Raw genomic sequence first — 18,153 nt, 5'->3', positions numbered from 1 at the left:
GGTCTTCCCCAACCCGAAGGATGATCCACTGCGCACGACCCTGGACCAGAATGCCAGAGTCCACAACCTCGGATAGAAGCTGCTCGCTGACTGAGATGCATACTCCACCCTGGTTCCCCTGGGAGCCATATGCCGGTGACCAAAAAGTGTCTCCTGCTTGGCAAGATCTTCCCGCAGGTGCGGGTACGCCCGGCAGAAAGGTGGTGCTCCTGGATGAAAAGGATATCTATGGGTCCTCCAACGAGAGCCCTCTGGATCTCCTGACGAAGTCTGCCCCGACCAATGTAGCAGCGATGTCCATCGAGACCCTGGATGTTCCATGAGAGGATCCTCATGGATGAGCTATGGCAAGTGAAGCAGCCTCCACTGGCTCACCCCTCTCAGCCGGCCCGGATGATCTGCCCTCCACTCTGTGAGTCTTGGGTGCCGGCTTGGAGGGAGAATAATCACTGTCTGTCCGGGTGCGGAGTCTCTCCAAAAAGAGGGTGACCTGTCTCTGTGTCCAGCCCCACTCCGCCTTCGCCCTGTCCAGGGCATAGGCGTGAGACCAATCCTCTGCATATATGTATCTAAAGGTAGGCTGCACCCTCGGGGCGGCATGGAGGAGAATCAGAAGCACCGCCTCAACTGAGGTGTGGACCGGATCCGCCCGCCAGTCTCCTATACCAAACAAGCTCATGCGGGCTGAGTGTAATCGGGTCTGCAATAGGTCCGTGAGCCCCAAGTCACTGAAGTGGTGGGAAACTCCAGTATCTGATCACGCAAAACTTCCTCTACAGAGTTGCAATCCCAAGCTGTGTCTGGGGCAACACTGAGAGGAAAGGAGAAAGCCACCATGCTGCTCACCACAGAGGGAGAACGAGAGGGATGGCACACCACGCAAACTCGCAAGGGCGCGACCAGTGTCTCGAAAGGGCCAGCATCCAGCTAGAGGCACCTGAAAAAACCGTAATCCACTGGTAGCCCCATCACTCGCGGGGGCCCCCCAGGGGAGGCTGGAGAGAACTCTGTGGCGGGCGAAGCAAGGATCGCCATCTCCACCGGCCCGGAGTGGCGGTGGAACAGCCGCTGGACTGAGCTCTGGCCTACCCAGCTGCGCTGCCCCGGGGCAGTGGGTGGTCTGGCGAAGTATCCTGGAGAGGCCGAGGGAGGGATGGGGGCTCGCGGCGAGGAGGGGGGAGAGCGAGGAGAGGATGGAGAGGCATCTGCCAGAGGATAGGTGTCAGGGGGGGCCGCCGGGGGAGGAGGGAGGGGGGGGGCTGGGGGGGAGAGGGGCTGGGGGGGAGAGGGGAGGGTGGAAGGAGTGCTCTCCGGGTGGGGGGAAGGGGAACCGGGGGGCGAAGAGTGCGGCCCGGGATCCTCAGGAATCTGCTCCAAGGAGGGGGCGGGGCCCCCCGCGGGGGGGGGGGGCGGGAGCGGGGTCTCCACGTGGGAGGCTCCACCAGCGGCCTCAACGGGCACTGAGTCTGAATCCTCGTCCATCGGGGTGGGACCTGCTGGCCGCCTAACCCTGACAGGAGCATAAGTGCGGGTAGGTGCCTGTCCGCCAGCCTGTCCGCCAGCCTGTCCGCCAGCCTGTGCTGCCTGCTGGCGTCTGCGACGGTCCCTGCGGGCCGGGCGTTGCCGGCGAACCTCCTGCCATCCGCCAGCCTCCTGGGACTGCGCGGCATCCTCCGCCGGGGCCTGCTCGTCAGATGATGGCGCCTGCTGTGGCGAGCCAGGGATGTCCGGTCTCTGAAGTGGATGGCCACCCCTCAGGACTCCTGCAGGGGGTCCAGAGGCGGCATAGCGTGAAGGATGAGTCCCCTTGCGGGGACAGGCGCGTGCGAGATGGCCCATCTCCCGACATCTGTAACACTGGCCGGGGAGGCCCGAATACTCCACGCGCTGTATCATATGACCTCCAGAAAGACAAGGGAGAAGGATCGTCTTCGGGAGGGACTCCGGTGACGGAACCACAACCCGAATGGCCGGGAGTCCTGCTGCCCGAGCAATCACTGAAGCCGCTGTCTGAGGCGTCTCCACCACCTGCCCGAACGCCTTGCCAATGGATGACAAGAGGGGCAAGTACTCCCTACGGAGTCCAGGAAAGCAGATAGTGACGGGGAAACCTGTCGCGCCTGCTAGCGGGTCAGAAGCGGGGTCGAAACCATGAGTCCATCGCGCCAGGAACGCCCGGGATGAGCGGAGGGCAATGGGGCTCCGAGCCAGCACCATCTGAGCTGCCTGTGGGGACTTGAAATCCACCTGGTAGTAGCCACGTCCCAAAAAATCTACGCTGACGATCTTGGCGGGCACGCCAACAAGGCTGCCTTGCAGAAGGTCGCGAAGCTCTCTCCGCATCGGACGGCTACCCACTATCTTGCAGACCAAGGAGGAGGCCTCAAGAGCGGAAACTGTGGAAACAAACAACTGAAGATCTTCAGCTGTGAACTCCAGACGGAGACCGGAATCGGCAGGGTTAGTCGGAGCGGCTTCCATGGAGTCCTCCAAAGGGAAAAGGCCAGAAACCGGGGTCACCAACGGGAGGGACACAGCCCTGCGAGGAAAAAAGAGGCGGAGGGCTACAGGATAGCGGGAGCGGGGCGGGGGGGGGGGTGCTATGGCGGGGAGAGAAGAGGGAGGAGAGAGACGGCGGAGGGGCGAGAGGAGGGGGAGAAGGAAGGGAGAGAGAAGGCGGAGGGGGGAGACGGAAGGGAGGAGAGAGAAGGCGGAGGGGGGAGAGGAGGCGGGGGAGAGAAGAGAGGCGGGGGAGAAGGAGGCGAAGGGGGTTAGAGAAGCGGAGGAAAAGAAGACGGGGGAAGGAAGCAAGCGGCGGGGGGAATGGCGGGGACGGCAGCGTGGAAGGTGGCGAAGGAAGAGAAGGCGGGGGGAAAGAAGGCGGAAACGAGGAGGGAGGCGGGGGAGTGAAGGCGGGGGAGGACGTGAGGCAGAAGGCGGGGGAGAGAAGGCGCAATGCAGGCGGACTGGCGGGGGGAGAGGGGGGCGCGATGGCGAGAAGCAGCGGGGGGGGGAGAAGCGGAGCTCGCAGGCGATTCACAGCAGTCGCGAGTTCGACTCACCAAACAGCACAAAAAGTTGTCATCTCACGTGCCACACAAGTGGCCCAAAATCTGTTCACATCAGGACGGACTTATCCACAGCATTGATTGCAATAAATGCAATATCTATCCATCCAACTCATGTCTTCTTCTATCCTCCTCAGTTTGTAATAGAGAACTTGTAACATTCAAAAAGCTTAGGTCATACTTGATTTCTCTCTCCTTTGGTGGCAGTAAATCTTAATCATGTCAATAACAGAGACACAGAATCGAATCTCTGTAAAAATATGACCAAAACTGCACCAGCCAGATCTAAGGTTGTTCTCTCTTGCACTTTGGCTTCCTCTTTATTTTTTCCAGCTTCTGCTCATCTCCTAAAGCTGGATCAATGCATTGCTTGTATTCTTTGGTACTGATTCAAGTCAGTGGTTTTGCAGGGTGGCTCATCACAGGAAAAGAGATATGTGACAGCTTCAGTGACCACACTCTGCTTTGACAAAGCAGTTTCATAGGAGATTAGCTTGTGGTTTTCTTAATCTCACCCCAAAAAACTTGACTATTGCAGGGGTGGTTCTGCATACACTAATATTTTTTTTTAGTGAAGATGTATTTTTATTAATAATAAGAAAAGAGTACATATAAACTGTGGGATAGTCTTCTCAAACAATCAAGAGAAGATCTACCCACAGAAACTGTACAGTGTTCCTCGTAGACCATATCTCCCACAGGCATGTAAACCTTGCAAATCCAAAAAGGCTATTACTCTCCTCTGCTGGACCAATCTTTTTACCCAAAACCCAATGAGACCATATACATTGCAGCCCAGAAATGTTCCCTCCCCCATTTAGAGAGCTGTGTCCAAAAGGATCTTAATGCCGGGCAATCCCAAAATTCATGCTTGAAATCGTCGATGGCTGTTTTGCATCTTGGGCATATCCCTGAGGCCATATTTCTGATCATCAGCTTACAGCCTAATGGAAGAGCCCCAACCATGATTCTTCACAGAAAAGTCTGAGCATGTGTTGGCAGTTTGGATCCCAAATTCTTTTGCATCTGGATTCCCAGTATTTTTCCGGCCAAGCTACTTTCCATATTGTATTGAAATGTTTAAAATCTCTCTTCTCTTGCATTAACATCTGATGAAACTTGGCAGTTGATTCCCGACCAAGGGGAAGTCCATCTGTCCATCCCCAATCTTTGATCCACCTTCCCGTAAGCTTACAATTATTGATAGTTAGCGTCTTGAGCTTACCAATAATTACATGCAGATGATTCTTATCAAATCTTGAGAGACCATACATGACAGATAGCTGATCCTCATCTCTCCACCCCAAAAGAGGACCATCCCAGAAATCCTCAAATCTGCTTATCCCTTTGTTGTTGAGTCTTTTGCTCACTTTGGGCTCAATGAGGGCTAATGGGGGGAAAAACACTGGGGACCACCAAACATTATACATGAATAATTAATTTCCTGTGATTCTGGGAGATCCCTGCCATTGAATGAGGGGAATGATCCTCTTCCATTTCTTAATCAGAAATTCAGCAAAGGGCATATTTTTAAAGACGAGGAGCATGGGAAAAGATCTTATCAATCCAAGAGAGTCCCCTCCATTTGCCTTGCCAACTCACAGTCATATTCAGAGAAAGCTCTTTAAGCATCCTAGTCCAAGGTTGACTCTGCTGTAGAAAGGAGGTACATTTTTGGCATTCTCGCCATTGCATGTGTTCCCATGTCTAGGATGCCAATTCCCCTATCCTTCTTGGGTTTACACACCTTCTGCCATGCCAAGAAGGAACATGGTCTCTTGCCCTGCTTATGCTTCCATAGAAAAGCTTTAGCATAGCTTAAAGCTCTCTTCCAAAGGCATGCTGTAAAATCTATACAAGGAGTGAAGAAGTGAAAGCATGCCAACAACACCATGTTTACTATTACTACTCTTGAATGAAAGGGAAGAAATACGTTGTCCCAAGCTCTAAATTTGGCTATGAATTTGTCCATAAGCCAGTTCGCTATGTCTTTACCTGAAACATCCACTCCCATGGGGCATCCCAAATGTCTAAAGATCTGGCCTTTGTTCACAACTTGGTATCCCCATCTAGTTACATCAAAGGATTCATCCTCGGTCAAACTGATTAACCTTGACTTATGAATGTTACATTTGGAGCCAGAAGCATATGCAAAGACTTGTACAATTGCCAAAGCCTTTCTAACATTATCATTGGATGCATCCAAGAAGAGAAGTAAGTCATCAGCAAAGCATTGAATCACCATTTGCAGTTCATCATTCACTTGTAAACCTTTATTTGATTTTCAGCAGCTGCCAACTCAAGAGCTAGAATCAAAGGATGAGAATTACAGCAAATAACAATGGAGCAAGAGGGAAGCCCTGTTTGACCGACCTTTTAAGGTTGAATGAGCCAACCACAAAGCCATTGAGCATAAGACTTGACTTAGCACCAAAGTTGAGCACATAAATAATGTTTGAGATTAAGGGTCCAAAACCCAACTTGGCAAGCACTCTGCTAAGAAATGACCAATGGACTCTGTCATATGCTTTCTCTAGGTTCAGTTGCAGCATGATGCATTTTTGCTTCTTCTTCTCTGCCAGCTCTTTCCCTAATAGGGCTGCATATATGTTGTCCATTATGGATCTCCCCTTAATAAAGCCATGTTGTCTAGGGGAAATTACCTTTTGCAATAATGGAGTCATTCTCGTTGCCACAACTTTAGCTATGATTTTATACAAGACTATAAGCATGGTGATTGGCCTCCAATGTGAAAAACATTCGCAGGCCACCTGTTTAGGAATCAGTTTGATTAGCCCTTCCTTCACACTACTCTCCAATTGCTGATGCTTGAAGGCCTTATTCACAATGAAGGTGCTGGAACCTTGAGATATGACCAAAACTTGAGGAAAAACTCCACAGTAAGGCCATCCCAGCCAGGGGATTTATCCTTCCCCATTACTTTCAAAGCATTCAAGCATTCATCTTCCTGGATGTTCCTCTCAATCCATTTGGCTTGGTCTAGCTCCACTGCCTGAGGGATAACGTCTAGAAGCCAATTTTCAGCACGGAATCTTTCCGTGGACTCATCCTCCTTCAGGCTTAGAGTAACATGATTTCACATCTCATTAACATGATTTTTTAAAAGACTTTTTTTTCAAAGATAATTTCAGGCCAGATATGTACTTGTCCAAGTTTTTCCTACTCCATTGGTAAACCAAAAACCAGTTCCAATTGGAATGAAGTGGTTTCCTCACCATGATTTGTATCTATACAACTAGCTTGTAAGGGAATATTGTAGAGAGAATACTCCCAACCAGGACAATGACAAAGATCCTTGCCAAGTTGCGGATCCTCCTCTGAATCCCATAAAAGACCTCTGGGAGGTCTTTTAAGGCCCTTAAAAAGATGTAAGAAAGTGACGTATGTGCTCATTTGGAGGAAGTCTATCGATCTGTTAGGCTCCAATCTAGCTGCCTCTGATCCTGCTACTAGAAAAGCAGCAGATCATCTATAAAGAATCCATGGGACATCAAACATGTAGATGATGATATTGTCCTGAGCAGCCCATTTTGTAGATGACGACATTGTCCTCTGCTGTCTGCTGTTCTTAGGCTGAGCTTGGAACATTTAAAATCAATATACTTCATTTCTTAGATGGGAAAGCTTCTTTACGTATGCCCATTGCCTTCAAGTAGAACTCTATGTGACATTTCATTTGTTAGGACCTCATGGATCCTTCAGAGGTTCCAGGATATTCATTTTTGACTTAAAGAGTTCTATTGCCTACATGTCATGTCATTATTATTGTTTACCTGTGTATGGTCTGGTGATGATGATCATTGGATATTGTCTTTCTGGGGACCTGGTCAACAGTTATTTAAAATCATGGAATATGTACGGAATTGTACTGCCATATCTATGATGTGGTTTGGCAGTGATGATGGCTAGCTTTTGTTCAGTTGACCTGGGCTCAAATCCTGGCTTTGGATATTCTCTCTTTGGGGGACCAGGGCCGCTTTCTAGAAATAGAACCTTCTATTAGTGGGAAAAACGTTTGTAGAAGGTAAAGATCACACAATGACACTCCGAGGAGATGCAAAAAAGGGAGGCCCCCTCCTTGGCTCCTTGACTGGCCAACTTCAGAGGGAGGCTACATCAGGAGAGGAGGTGGTGTCAGAATACGTAGCGGAGATGATGACAAATCTGGGAACACAAGAGCAAACACAATGCAGAAAAACAGCACAAGAGAGAGAGAGAGAGAGAGAGATAGAGGCGTGTAACTCTGCGCTATATATACACAAGAAGATCCCGAATACAAGATACAAAGTGGCAAGGGGCTGTGGGGCCATTTTATATGGCCCCCAAACAACAGTCGGCCTGTTGTAGGACAGCCAACAGGACCTACATCTCCACGACCAGTATAAAAATACCCAGTCGGCCAGAAATGAACAGTTGGCCAGCAACATCAGGGTATCCACAACCTGTACCACAGTCGGCCAGCACCAGAACTGAAGTCGAGTACTGCAGGAATAGTCGGCCAAGATAAAGACATCCTGCCACCTCAGGGTTGCCACCCAAGCCATAGAAAAATGGGAAAAAATGTGGGAAAAAAATACGAGGAGTGAGAAAAAATGAGAAAAACACCTACAAGGGCAGGCACACCCACAACAAAGGCCCTGGTGTCTACATAAAAACAAGAGATGACTTCTAACACCCCCTCTCTGCTCCTGGCTGTGAAACCATTCATAGGGAGCTAGGGTGCCGCTTGAGCAAAGCCTGAGATAGCGACTTCGTGAAGAGGTCCACCGTACTCTTCTCCGTCGAACAGAACTCTAGCAAGATGTCATCAGCAACGATCTGTTCACGAACAAAGTGCCTTTGGATGACTGTGGGTTCCTCCAATGGAAGCCCAATCTTGCCATGCAACCTCTACAACCTTACCACCTCACAAGCAGCATCACAAGTAGTCCGGTGCTCTGCCTCTATCGATGACAAGGCAAAAGATGACTACCTCTTACTGCTCCGTAAAACTGCTCCTGGGCCTAAAGTAGATCTCCTCGTATCTGGATCTCCTCCCCAATCTGAGTCACTCCAACCGTGGAGTCGGACTCCATCCATCAATCCTCCTCCCGTGTAAAAGAGTCCATGATCCTTCGCATGCTGCAGAAACCACAAGATACGCAATCCTGCCTCCCAAAGAGTCATCTGCAACCATAAGCTCAACTGCCTCATCAGGAAGCACCCGTCCAATCTGAAATCCATCAACCAAAGCAATGAACCATTCTGCTTCTGAGTCAAAGAGGCATCACACTGCTCACAAGGATCAACACTTGTTACGGTGGAAAGCCAAGTCGTGGAAACCTGCTGAAGACCACGAAAGGCCTTTTGAAACCTGTCAACCACCCCTTCTGAATCCAAAACCACAAAGCCTGGAGAATCAACCTCCTTCTGCAAGTAATCAAGTGCCACCTGCCTAGCTTTCCAAGAGGTCCCCGTGGAAAGAACATCCTCATCTACATGAGTTTCTTTGTCCCGAATACTACGAGACATCAGAGCATAAGTTACTTGTTTAGTTTCCTCTGACTAACAAACACAAGAACCACCAACATCAGTACTGGAAAGTTCCTGCCAACTGCTGCCATCAAATGACAAGCTATCCACCATCTGGTCCCGGAAAGCCTGCACCTGCAACGTATCCACACTTAAGTGGCCATTACCAAACTGCCACTTATCACAAAACTGAGGACGTGGGAGAGAGAGTGCTGAAAGCTTGTAAACTCCATTCTCCACTCCGCCTTCCCATACTACCTGACCTGTTGCTTTGTCCTGGAGAGCAACAAAATACTCATCAAACTCCACCCGTGCGCTAGTCTTGCAAACCTGATGCACTGACAACAGATGAAAACCAAGTGACGGAACATACAATACCTAGGAGGAATGCTTCCCCGCTCTGCCATCGAGAACTATCTCCAACGTGCCCTCACTGTGAACTGGGATAGTGGATGTATCCCCAGTAAGAATGTGACCAGAATATCTACAGAGATCCTGTAAATCTAAACAAGAAGCATCACTGTCTAGAATCCACTCCCTAGTATCCGTTGCGGAGAGTCCTCCAACCTCCTCCCTGCCTGAAGAAAATGAACATCGGTGTCCATCACTTCCAAGTGCACAAAAGCCGGAGTCTTCATGATTACTGTTGAGGAATCTTCACCCTTCTCGGTCTTCCGCTTGGGACACTGCCTCCAATAAACAAGAAGCACCACTGTCCAGCAAATCAGCCCGCCTTCCTCTTGCTTCTCCTCTTCCCGAACAGTCCACCAATCAGCAACACAATAGTCCCTCTTTTGCTCACACAAATCCCAAGAACTATCAAGAGCCTAGGGCTCTGATACCATGTCAAAATATGCAACGGAGATGATGACCAAATTTGGGAACACAAGAGCAAACGCAATGCAGAAAACCAACACAAGAGAGAGAGAGAGAGAGAGAGAGAGAGAGATAGAGGCGTGTAACTCTGCTCTATATATACACAAGAAGATCCCGAATACAAGATACAAAGTGACAAGGGGTTGTGGGGCCATTTTATATGGCCCCCAAATAGCAGTCAGCCTACTATAGGACAGCCGACAGGACCTACATCTCCACAACCAGTATAAACATACCCAGTCGGCCAGAAATGAACAATCGGCCAGCAACATTAGGGTGTTGACGACGTGTACCACAATCGGCAGCATCAAAATTGAAGTCGGGTACTGCAGGTACAGTCAGCCAAGATAAAGACATCCTGCCACCTCAGGGCTGCCACCCAAGCCACAAAAAAAAAGGTGGGACAAAATACGGGGAGTGAGGAAAAATGAGAACAACACCTACAAGGGCGGGCACACCCACAACAAAGGCCATGGTGTCTACATAAAGACAGGAGATGACTTCTAACAGAAGGGGGACATGCCTCTCTGTGGGCAAAACAAAAGGTGCCACTGTCCTCACCAGTGGAAAAGAGGCCTGGGGAGTGGTTGTGGTGAACAGCACCAGCTGTGTAGTGAAAGGTCCGGAGGTGGATCAGAATGTCTAGGGGAAAAGTTTGTGGGTTATACTGGAGTCCCCCTCAAACAGAAAGTATTGGCGCAGAGACGCTCCAAGTGGGAGCAAATGTGCGTCTTCAACCGCTTTGCTCGATTTTTTATGATCGCAGGATGATCGTTCTTGCAATGTAGGTACCTGAAGGTCCCCTGCTTTGTTGCAAAACTAATGTGGAAGAAGACGAAGAGGTGAGTCATTGGGTTCTCTGTAGCTATAGAACATTCATGCTCAAGCCTTATTGCTGGCAAGGCCTGGATGATGGCCTCCGTGAGGCAAAGGTCTGCAACAAACTTGAAACCTGACAGGTCTTGTCGGGTTTGGAGCTGCCGAAATCGATTCAACCTGTCGCTCATCTTGACTTGGGGAGCCAGGGGGACTTGAAGTATAAGAACCATCTTATCACTAATCTAGAACTAAAGGTTGGAGTAAAACAAGTAATAACTTTTGTTTCAAAGGAAAAGAAAAGGCACAAGAACCCATCTAAAGTGTAAAACAGGTAATAACTTTAAATACTTGCTTCAAGGGAAAGGAAAATATAGCAAAATCACACAAACCCATCACTCCAAGTCATTTAGAAGCAAAAAATGAAAAAGATTTTCCCACATGAAAAACATTGGTTTTTCACGTGAAAAGTAGGGTGTTTTTCACGCCCTAAAAATCAAAAGAGAAAAGTTATTATGCACACCTCACTAACAATATCTAACAACACCACAATTATCCAAACTTAGAAAATAAAAAACTCAAAGGTTTTCATGTTGTGAAAAAATAATGTTTTTTCATGATGTGAACAACTTCTCTAAATTTTCATGTCTTCTTGCATATATCTTTTTGACTCCTTTGTGTGATACTAATTACATTCTCTAAAGGCATAAAAGGAAACAAGCCTCATTAATTCATTTGTGTGTGAATTGCATTGTCTAAACATCATAGATAAGGATAAGACATAAAGGGAACAAAACTCCTAAGTTTTTCACACAATGAAAAACTTTCATGATCATGAAAATACCACATTCCAATAGCACATCACACCTTGACACATGTTGATAAATTCAAAAGGCATCTACCATGCATTTAACCTAAGCTGCCCTGTTTGAATCATTATAATAACTAAATCAAGCTTGTGGGTTCTTCTTCTTCATTTTCATTTGCTTGCTTCTTTCTCATTGTGCGTGCCATAGCTATTTACAATCTCTTCCTTGTCATAGCTCTCGCTTACTTTAGCCCCTATCACCCATACAGAGTCAAAGCTTCTCATCATCATTATTATTAGAAATAGAGTTGCATAAATGCACACACACATGCGTGCGCAGAGAAGGTCAAGGGAGCACACAATGAGATGATAGATAGATAATGAATGTGTGTAGTACAAAAATGATAAGTATATCCTAAGATGGGTGTATACTAGCACAAGGGAAAAAACCTCCTAACGAGAAAAAAAGTGTCCCGGTTGGTTCTAGTGTGTTCACATACATCACTACCAAATATGGCTACAAATCTTCCTTGGAGTGATATGTGAACAAGGGGTGACCTGGCATTAGAAGTACAAAGGTGTGCCACGTTGTTTGGACTGTGATAGGGAGCCCAGACTAGTTCCCAAAGGGAAGTAAGTTTAAAGCTTTGCGAAAAGCTTCAAACTTCTCTCGTGGGAGAGTCTTCGTGAACAAATCTGCAAGTTATCATGTATTGGCACATAAGCCAAGCTGATTTTTCTTGTAGAGCATCTCTCCCTGACATAATGATAGTGCACCTTAGTGTGCTTTGTGCAAACATGAAAAACTGGATTGCTCACAATTGCCATAGCTCTTTGACTATTAGCGAAGATGGTAGTGGTTGGGGACTTGCCAATACCCAAATCAGCAAACACACTCAATTGTAGTTGTAAATGTCAGCTTCACAGCTAGAAGTAGCCATAGTGGGTCATGATATACATGAATCACCAAGGTGAAAGCAAAAACCACTCATAGACACTTGTGTGTCATAACATCTAGTCCAGTCTGAGTGTGTAAATGCATGCAATTGTGATTTATCTCCCTTGGGTTAAAATAACCTAAAGTCCTTAGTGCCCTTTAGGTAGTAGAACACCCATTTGACAGACTGCCAATGATTTGTGCTTGTGCTATGCATAAATTTGCTCAATATTGAGACCACATATTGAATATCAAGCCTGGTGTTGCACAAAAAGATAAGGCATCCAACAGGTTCTTAATACAAGCCAACATCAAAAGGATCACTTGTATCTTCAAGACTTAGTTGTAAACCTGGCTTCATAGGTGTAGCCACAGGTTTACAGTCTTCAAGATTGAACCTCTTCAACAATGCATCTATGTATTTTCTCCGCAACATAACAATGCTATCATTATGCTATCAAAACTTAATGTCCAAATAATGGAGCAAGAGTCCAAGGTTTGTTTTAACGTATAACACAATAACCGATAAAGCATCCTTATTTCTCATATAGAGGGTATGTCAGTTGGGCACTACAAAAACCCTGTGCAATCAAGTATGCATGTATCTTTTCGTACCATGCTGTGGGAGCCTGCTTAAGACTATTTGATTCCTGAATTTTCTAAACAAAACCACGAGGTTGAGATACATAAACCTCCTCATGCAAATCTCAATTTAAGAAAGAAGTTTTGATATCCAACTGACATACATTCCAACCTTTATGTATTGCTGATGCAATGATACTCCGTATGGTAGTCATACGACATGTGGGTGCAAAGGTATCACCATAGTCATCTCTGGTGCATAACCCTTGTTGGAATTAGGGTTGCAGGAATGCACACACAACTTCAAGAAGATGAGGAAGCTTGAGCACAACACAGTAGTGTATTATGAGTGCCAAAAATGAAAGATAACAAGCCCTAGAAGATAATGGGCGTATATACAATGCACGGGGGAAAAAACCTCCTAGTGAGGGAAAAAGTGCCCCGGCGGTCCTAAGTGTGTTCACACACATCACTACTATAATATGGTAACAAATCCCCCCTGGAGTGATGCGGTGAACAAGAGCTAGCACTCATGTATAGGGAAGTGTCTAGCTATGTGGACGAATCCACAAAAGGGAGTAAGCCCAAAGCTTTGCGAAAAGCTTCGAACTTCTCACGAGGCAGAGCCTTTGTGAAAAGGTCTGCAAGGTTATCCTGTGTTGGCACATAAGCCAAACTGATCTCTCCTGCAGAGAGTCTCTCCCTGACATAATGGTAGTGCACCTCAATGTGCTTCGTACGAGCATGGAACACTGGGTTCCGCGCAACTGCCAATGCGCTCTGACTGTCAGTGAAGATGGTGGTGGCAGATGGCTGCCCAACACCCAAATCAGCCATAAGGCGTCTGAGCCACACACACTCAACCGTAGCTGTGAAAGCTGCCCTGTACTCAGCTTCACAACTAGAAGTGGCCACAGTAGGCTGCTTCTTGCTCAACCATGATATGCATGAGCTTCCAAGCATGAAGCAAAAACCACTCGTGGACACGCGTGTGTCATAACAACCAGCCCAGTCAGAATCTGAAAAAGCATGTAAATCTGGCGGCAATGATTCCCCCTTGGGATAAAACAACCCAAGATGCCGAGTACCACTCAAATAGCGAAAGATACGCTTCACTGCCTGCCAATGCTTAATGCCTGGGCTATGCATAAATCTGCTCACCTGTGAGACTGCAAACTGAATGTCTGGCCTCGTAATGCATACATAAATGAGGCAACCAACAGCTGTCTGATAGAGTGTGACATCAAAGTGATCTCCAGCATCATGAAGACTCAACTTCAAACCTGTCTCCATTGGAGTAGCAATAGGCTTGCAGTCTTCAAGGCCAAATCTCCGCAACAATGTTTCAATATACTTTGTCTGACACAAAGCAATACCTCCATCACACTGCTTAAATTGTATCCCCAAATAATGATGCAAATGCCCCAAATCTGACATCTCAAAAGAGGCATTCAAATCAGCCTTAAAATCAGCAATATGACTCTCATTTGGTCCTGTGAGCAGCATGTCATCGACATAGAGAGCAATGATTAGATGTACACCATCCACACGTTTAGCATACAAAGTGCTTTCTGTTGGACTATTCTGAAACCCATGTGCAGTCAAATATGCATGTATTTTTTCATACCAAGCTCGTGGAGCTTGCTTTAAACCATATAAAGCCTTTTTTAACCTGCACACTTTGTTTTCCTGCCCTCTTTGAACAAAACCACGAGGCTGCGATACATACACCTCCTCATGCAAATCTCCATTTAAGAACGCAGTCTTTATGTCCAGCTGATGTACATTCCAACCATTATGAGCTGCTAATGCACAGATGCTACGAACAATGGTCATACGACATGTGGGAGCAAAAGTCTCATCAAAATCAATGCCCTTCTCTTGAGCATAACCTTTTGCAACAAGCCTAGCCTTATGGCGATCCACTGTGCCATCAGGCTTACGCTTCAATTTGTATACCCACTTAGTGCCAATGGCCTTCTTGCCAGGGGGCAAGTCACATAAAGACCATGTACCATTCTTCATAATAGCATCGTATTCTGCTTGCATAGCAGCCATCCAATTTTCTGAACTTTGTGCCTCATCAAATGAAACAGGCTCACTTTCATCGCACATACTAGAAACAGCCAATGCATAACAATCTGACGTATAAGAGGCACCATGAGAGCCAGAACGAGTGCGACTAGACAAAGGGGCATCCAACTTGCTGTCACGCAAAGTCTGCACCAGCCATCTAGGCATATTCCTAGAGCCCTCAATCTCTTGTCTCTCATCCTCAAGTGCATCATGCACATCTGCATCAGATATAGGCTGATCTGTGCCATCATTTAAAACCTGCATAGGCTGAAAAACTGCCTCATGAGGTATTGCACTTGACTGTGCACCACTGAAAAGAGGCAACAATGTATCATAGACATCACGTGAGCTGATATCTGTCTCCTTAGTACATGAAACCAAGGGCTGAACTGCATCTTCCACAAATACAACATCACGGCTAACCAAAATGCGCTTTGTTTGTGGATGATACAAACGATAGCCTTTGCTCTCAGCACTATATCCAACAAAAATACATTTGACAGCTTTGTCATCCAATTTTCTGCGATGTTGCACAGGCACTAATGCATATGCCAGGCAACCAAAAACACGTAAATGGCCAACAGATGGCTTGCGGCCATGCCAAGCCTCATATGGAGTGACAACCTGTAATGCTTTGGTGGGACACCTGTTTAGTACATAAGTGGCACACATGACAGCCTCAAGCCAAAAACCATGTGGTAGACTTTGACTCTTAACCATACATCTTGCCATTTCCATGAGAGACCTGTTTTTTCTCTCAGCCACACCATTTTGCTGTGGTGTATACGGCACTGTACATTGGTGTTTTATCCCACGCTCAGCCAGAAATGCATTAAATTCTGAAGACATATACTCCCCCCCTCGATCTGAACGGAGGGTGCCCATCTTACTTTCTGACACATTTTCAGCCATAACCAAAAACTGTTTGAAGCACAAAAACACTTCGGACTTTGCCTTCAAAGGATATACCCATGCATGCCTGGTAAAATCATCAATGAAAGTCACGAAGTAAAGGTAGTTTCCAAATGATGGAGTTTGCATGGGACCACAAACATCACTGTGAACAAGCTGCAATTTGCGTTCAGCTCTCACTGATCCATCTTTGGGAAAGGAAGCACGCTGCATTTTACCCAATATGCAGCCCTCACATACATGCTTGACAGGTGCCACAAGCTTAGGCAAAGAAGACACCATTTCAGATTTCTGCAGGCGCAGCAAACTTGCAAAATTCAGATGACCAAAACGTGCATGCCACAGTTTTGCATTTGAAATAGCCTGCGTATCCATAATAGCACATGCTGAATCCTCTACACATTTGCCATCCATATTGAGCTTATACAGCCCTCGACATAGTGAACCAGATGCTACAATGATGTCACCACAAGAGAGATCATGAACAGTACATCTGTCATCCACAAATTTTACAACCAAACCTGTTTTGGCAAATGCGGAGACTGACAGCAGATTCTTTTTGATCCCTGGCACATACAATGCATCAAAAAGTGTAAAGGTGTTGCCATTTGCAACATTCAGCACAATCTGTCCAACTCCTTCAACGGGATAAGAGGAGTTATTGGCACAAGTGACAGTATTCCCTGTGGGAGCAGACTCAAGGAAAGTGAATAAACTGCGCTGCGAGGTGATATGCTTAGTGGCACCACTGTCAAAGTACCATACATCTGAATCTACTGCAGACATACATGTGTCATGCAAAGATGGGTCATAACTGCACTGCGCATTGAATGCCCATTCTGTATCTAGCACAACATTAGCAGATTCATTGTTAGAAGGAGAGGCATCTGCAACAGCCATACCAGCCTCTTTCTTCTTAGCCTCTTTCGCAGCCAGCTTAGGACACGCTTTGATGACATGATCATTTCCCTTACAGTACTTGCAAAATGTCTTCTGTTTGTCACCCTTCTTCTCATCTTTGTCTTCCTTCTTTGGTTGCGCAGCATTTGCAGATTTCTGCTTACTAGAAGAAAAGCCAGCTTTACCTTTCCCGCTTCTCTGACTAGCAACGAAAGCTTGATCTGCGACACGCATATTATTCCTGTTTTGCCTTGACTGGTCTTCTTGCAGCAAAACAGAAACTAACTCCTCAAATGATAAGGCATTGGGATTGCCTTTCATCATCAAGCGAAGAGTGGAAGCAAAACCCTGATAAGAATCTGGTAGACCATTCAAAACAGTCTGCACAAGTGAACTGTCTGACAGGATTTCATCTGCAGAAATGAGCTGCTCTTTGAAATCCTTGATCTTTGTCAAAAAGCTATCCATAGAATCACCTTCGTTCATATGCTCACTCTCCAACTGTTTTCGGAGGTAAGCAACACGAGCCTCATTTCTTGCCTGATACAATGTGGCAAGTACATCCCAAGCATCCTTAGAAGTCCTGCAGGAGCGAATATGTGGGATAATGGTACGTTTGACAGACAGCGCAATCAAGGCATGAGCCTGCGCATCTCTACCATCCCAACGAATCTGCTCTGCTGAAAGTGGTGGTTCTCGAACAGCTGCTACAGCACTTGTGCCTGCACCATCATCAACAGTACCTGTTTCTGATGTGTTTGCAGCATTCCCAGCCACAATAGGACGTGCATCAATACCCTGCACAATGTTCCATAACCCCTTTGCTACCAATACATGTCGCATCATATATGCCCACAATGGATAGTTGGTGCCATCCAACTTATCCTCAGCAGCCAACATGCGGAATACATCATTGTTGTCAGCCATGGCCAATGACTGTAGTACTAGATGTAAATGCTGTCTGTAAGAGGTAAACCTGTATAAAATCGACCTGTGCTATGTAGCACAGCCCAAAACAGACGAATGGGCACCTGTCCTGCAGATTTTAATCTTGACAGAAAATCTGCACAGTAGGACGATTTTGCCTGCGCAGTACTTGGAATGCAAAAACGGAGGGCGAAATGACCTCAGATCAAAATTCTGAAATGACCGAGCCCTACGGGCTCGCCCACGGCATATACTAACCTGCAGTCGCTCGTGAAACCTCGTCGCAATCGGAGGAGATGAAGCGGCAGGTGCCGATGATGCTGCCCGGGAGGAGGAAGCCTGCTCTGATACCAATTGTTGGAATTAGGGTTGCAGGAATGCACACACAACTTCAAGAAGATGAGGAAGCTTGAGCACAACACAGTAGTGTATTATGAGTGCCAAAAATGAAAGATAACAAGCCCTAGAAGATAATGGGCGTATATACAATGCACGGGGGAAAAAACCTCCTAGTGAGGGAAAAAGTGCCCCGGCGGTCCTAAGTGTGTTCACACACATCACTACTATAATATGGTAACAACCCTTTGCAACAATCCTAGCTTTATATCGCTCAACACTACCATCCGCTCTATGTTTGAGCTTGTAAACCCATTTCGTACCAATGGCCTTCTTGCCAAGAGGCAAGTCTATCAAATCCCATGTATTATTTTTGCGTATCA

General features: G+C 46.8%; 1 protein-coding gene across 2 annotated transcripts in view; it reads left to right on the top strand.

The window, feature by feature from the left end:
• The window catches only part of LOC147605127 (uncharacterized), a 66,902-nt gene extending 63,166 nt beyond the window's left edge, over positions 1-3,736 (top strand). For both annotated transcript variants that reach the window (XM_086793866.1, XM_086793867.1), the window contains exons 10-11: positions 3,276-3,358; positions 3,479-3,736. In XM_086793866.1, the coding sequence (XP_086649992.1) occupies positions 3,276-3,358; positions 3,479-3,553 (158 nt within the window). In that variant the 3' untranslated portion in view covers positions 3,554-3,736. The remainder of the gene's footprint in view (positions 1-3,275; positions 3,359-3,478) is intronic.
• The last annotated feature ends 14,417 nt before the right edge of the window (positions 3,737-18,153 follow it).

Source organism: Cibotium barometz, chromosome 60 (assembly GCF_041138505.1).
Source record: "Cibotium barometz isolate CiBa-2024 chromosome 60, ASM4113850v1, whole genome shotgun sequence".
Lineage (NCBI taxonomy): Eukaryota > Viridiplantae > Streptophyta > Polypodiopsida > Cyatheales > Cibotiaceae > Cibotium > Cibotium barometz.
Note: the sequence above shows the minus strand (reverse complement) of the source record. Positions and strands in the feature narration are given on the sequence as shown.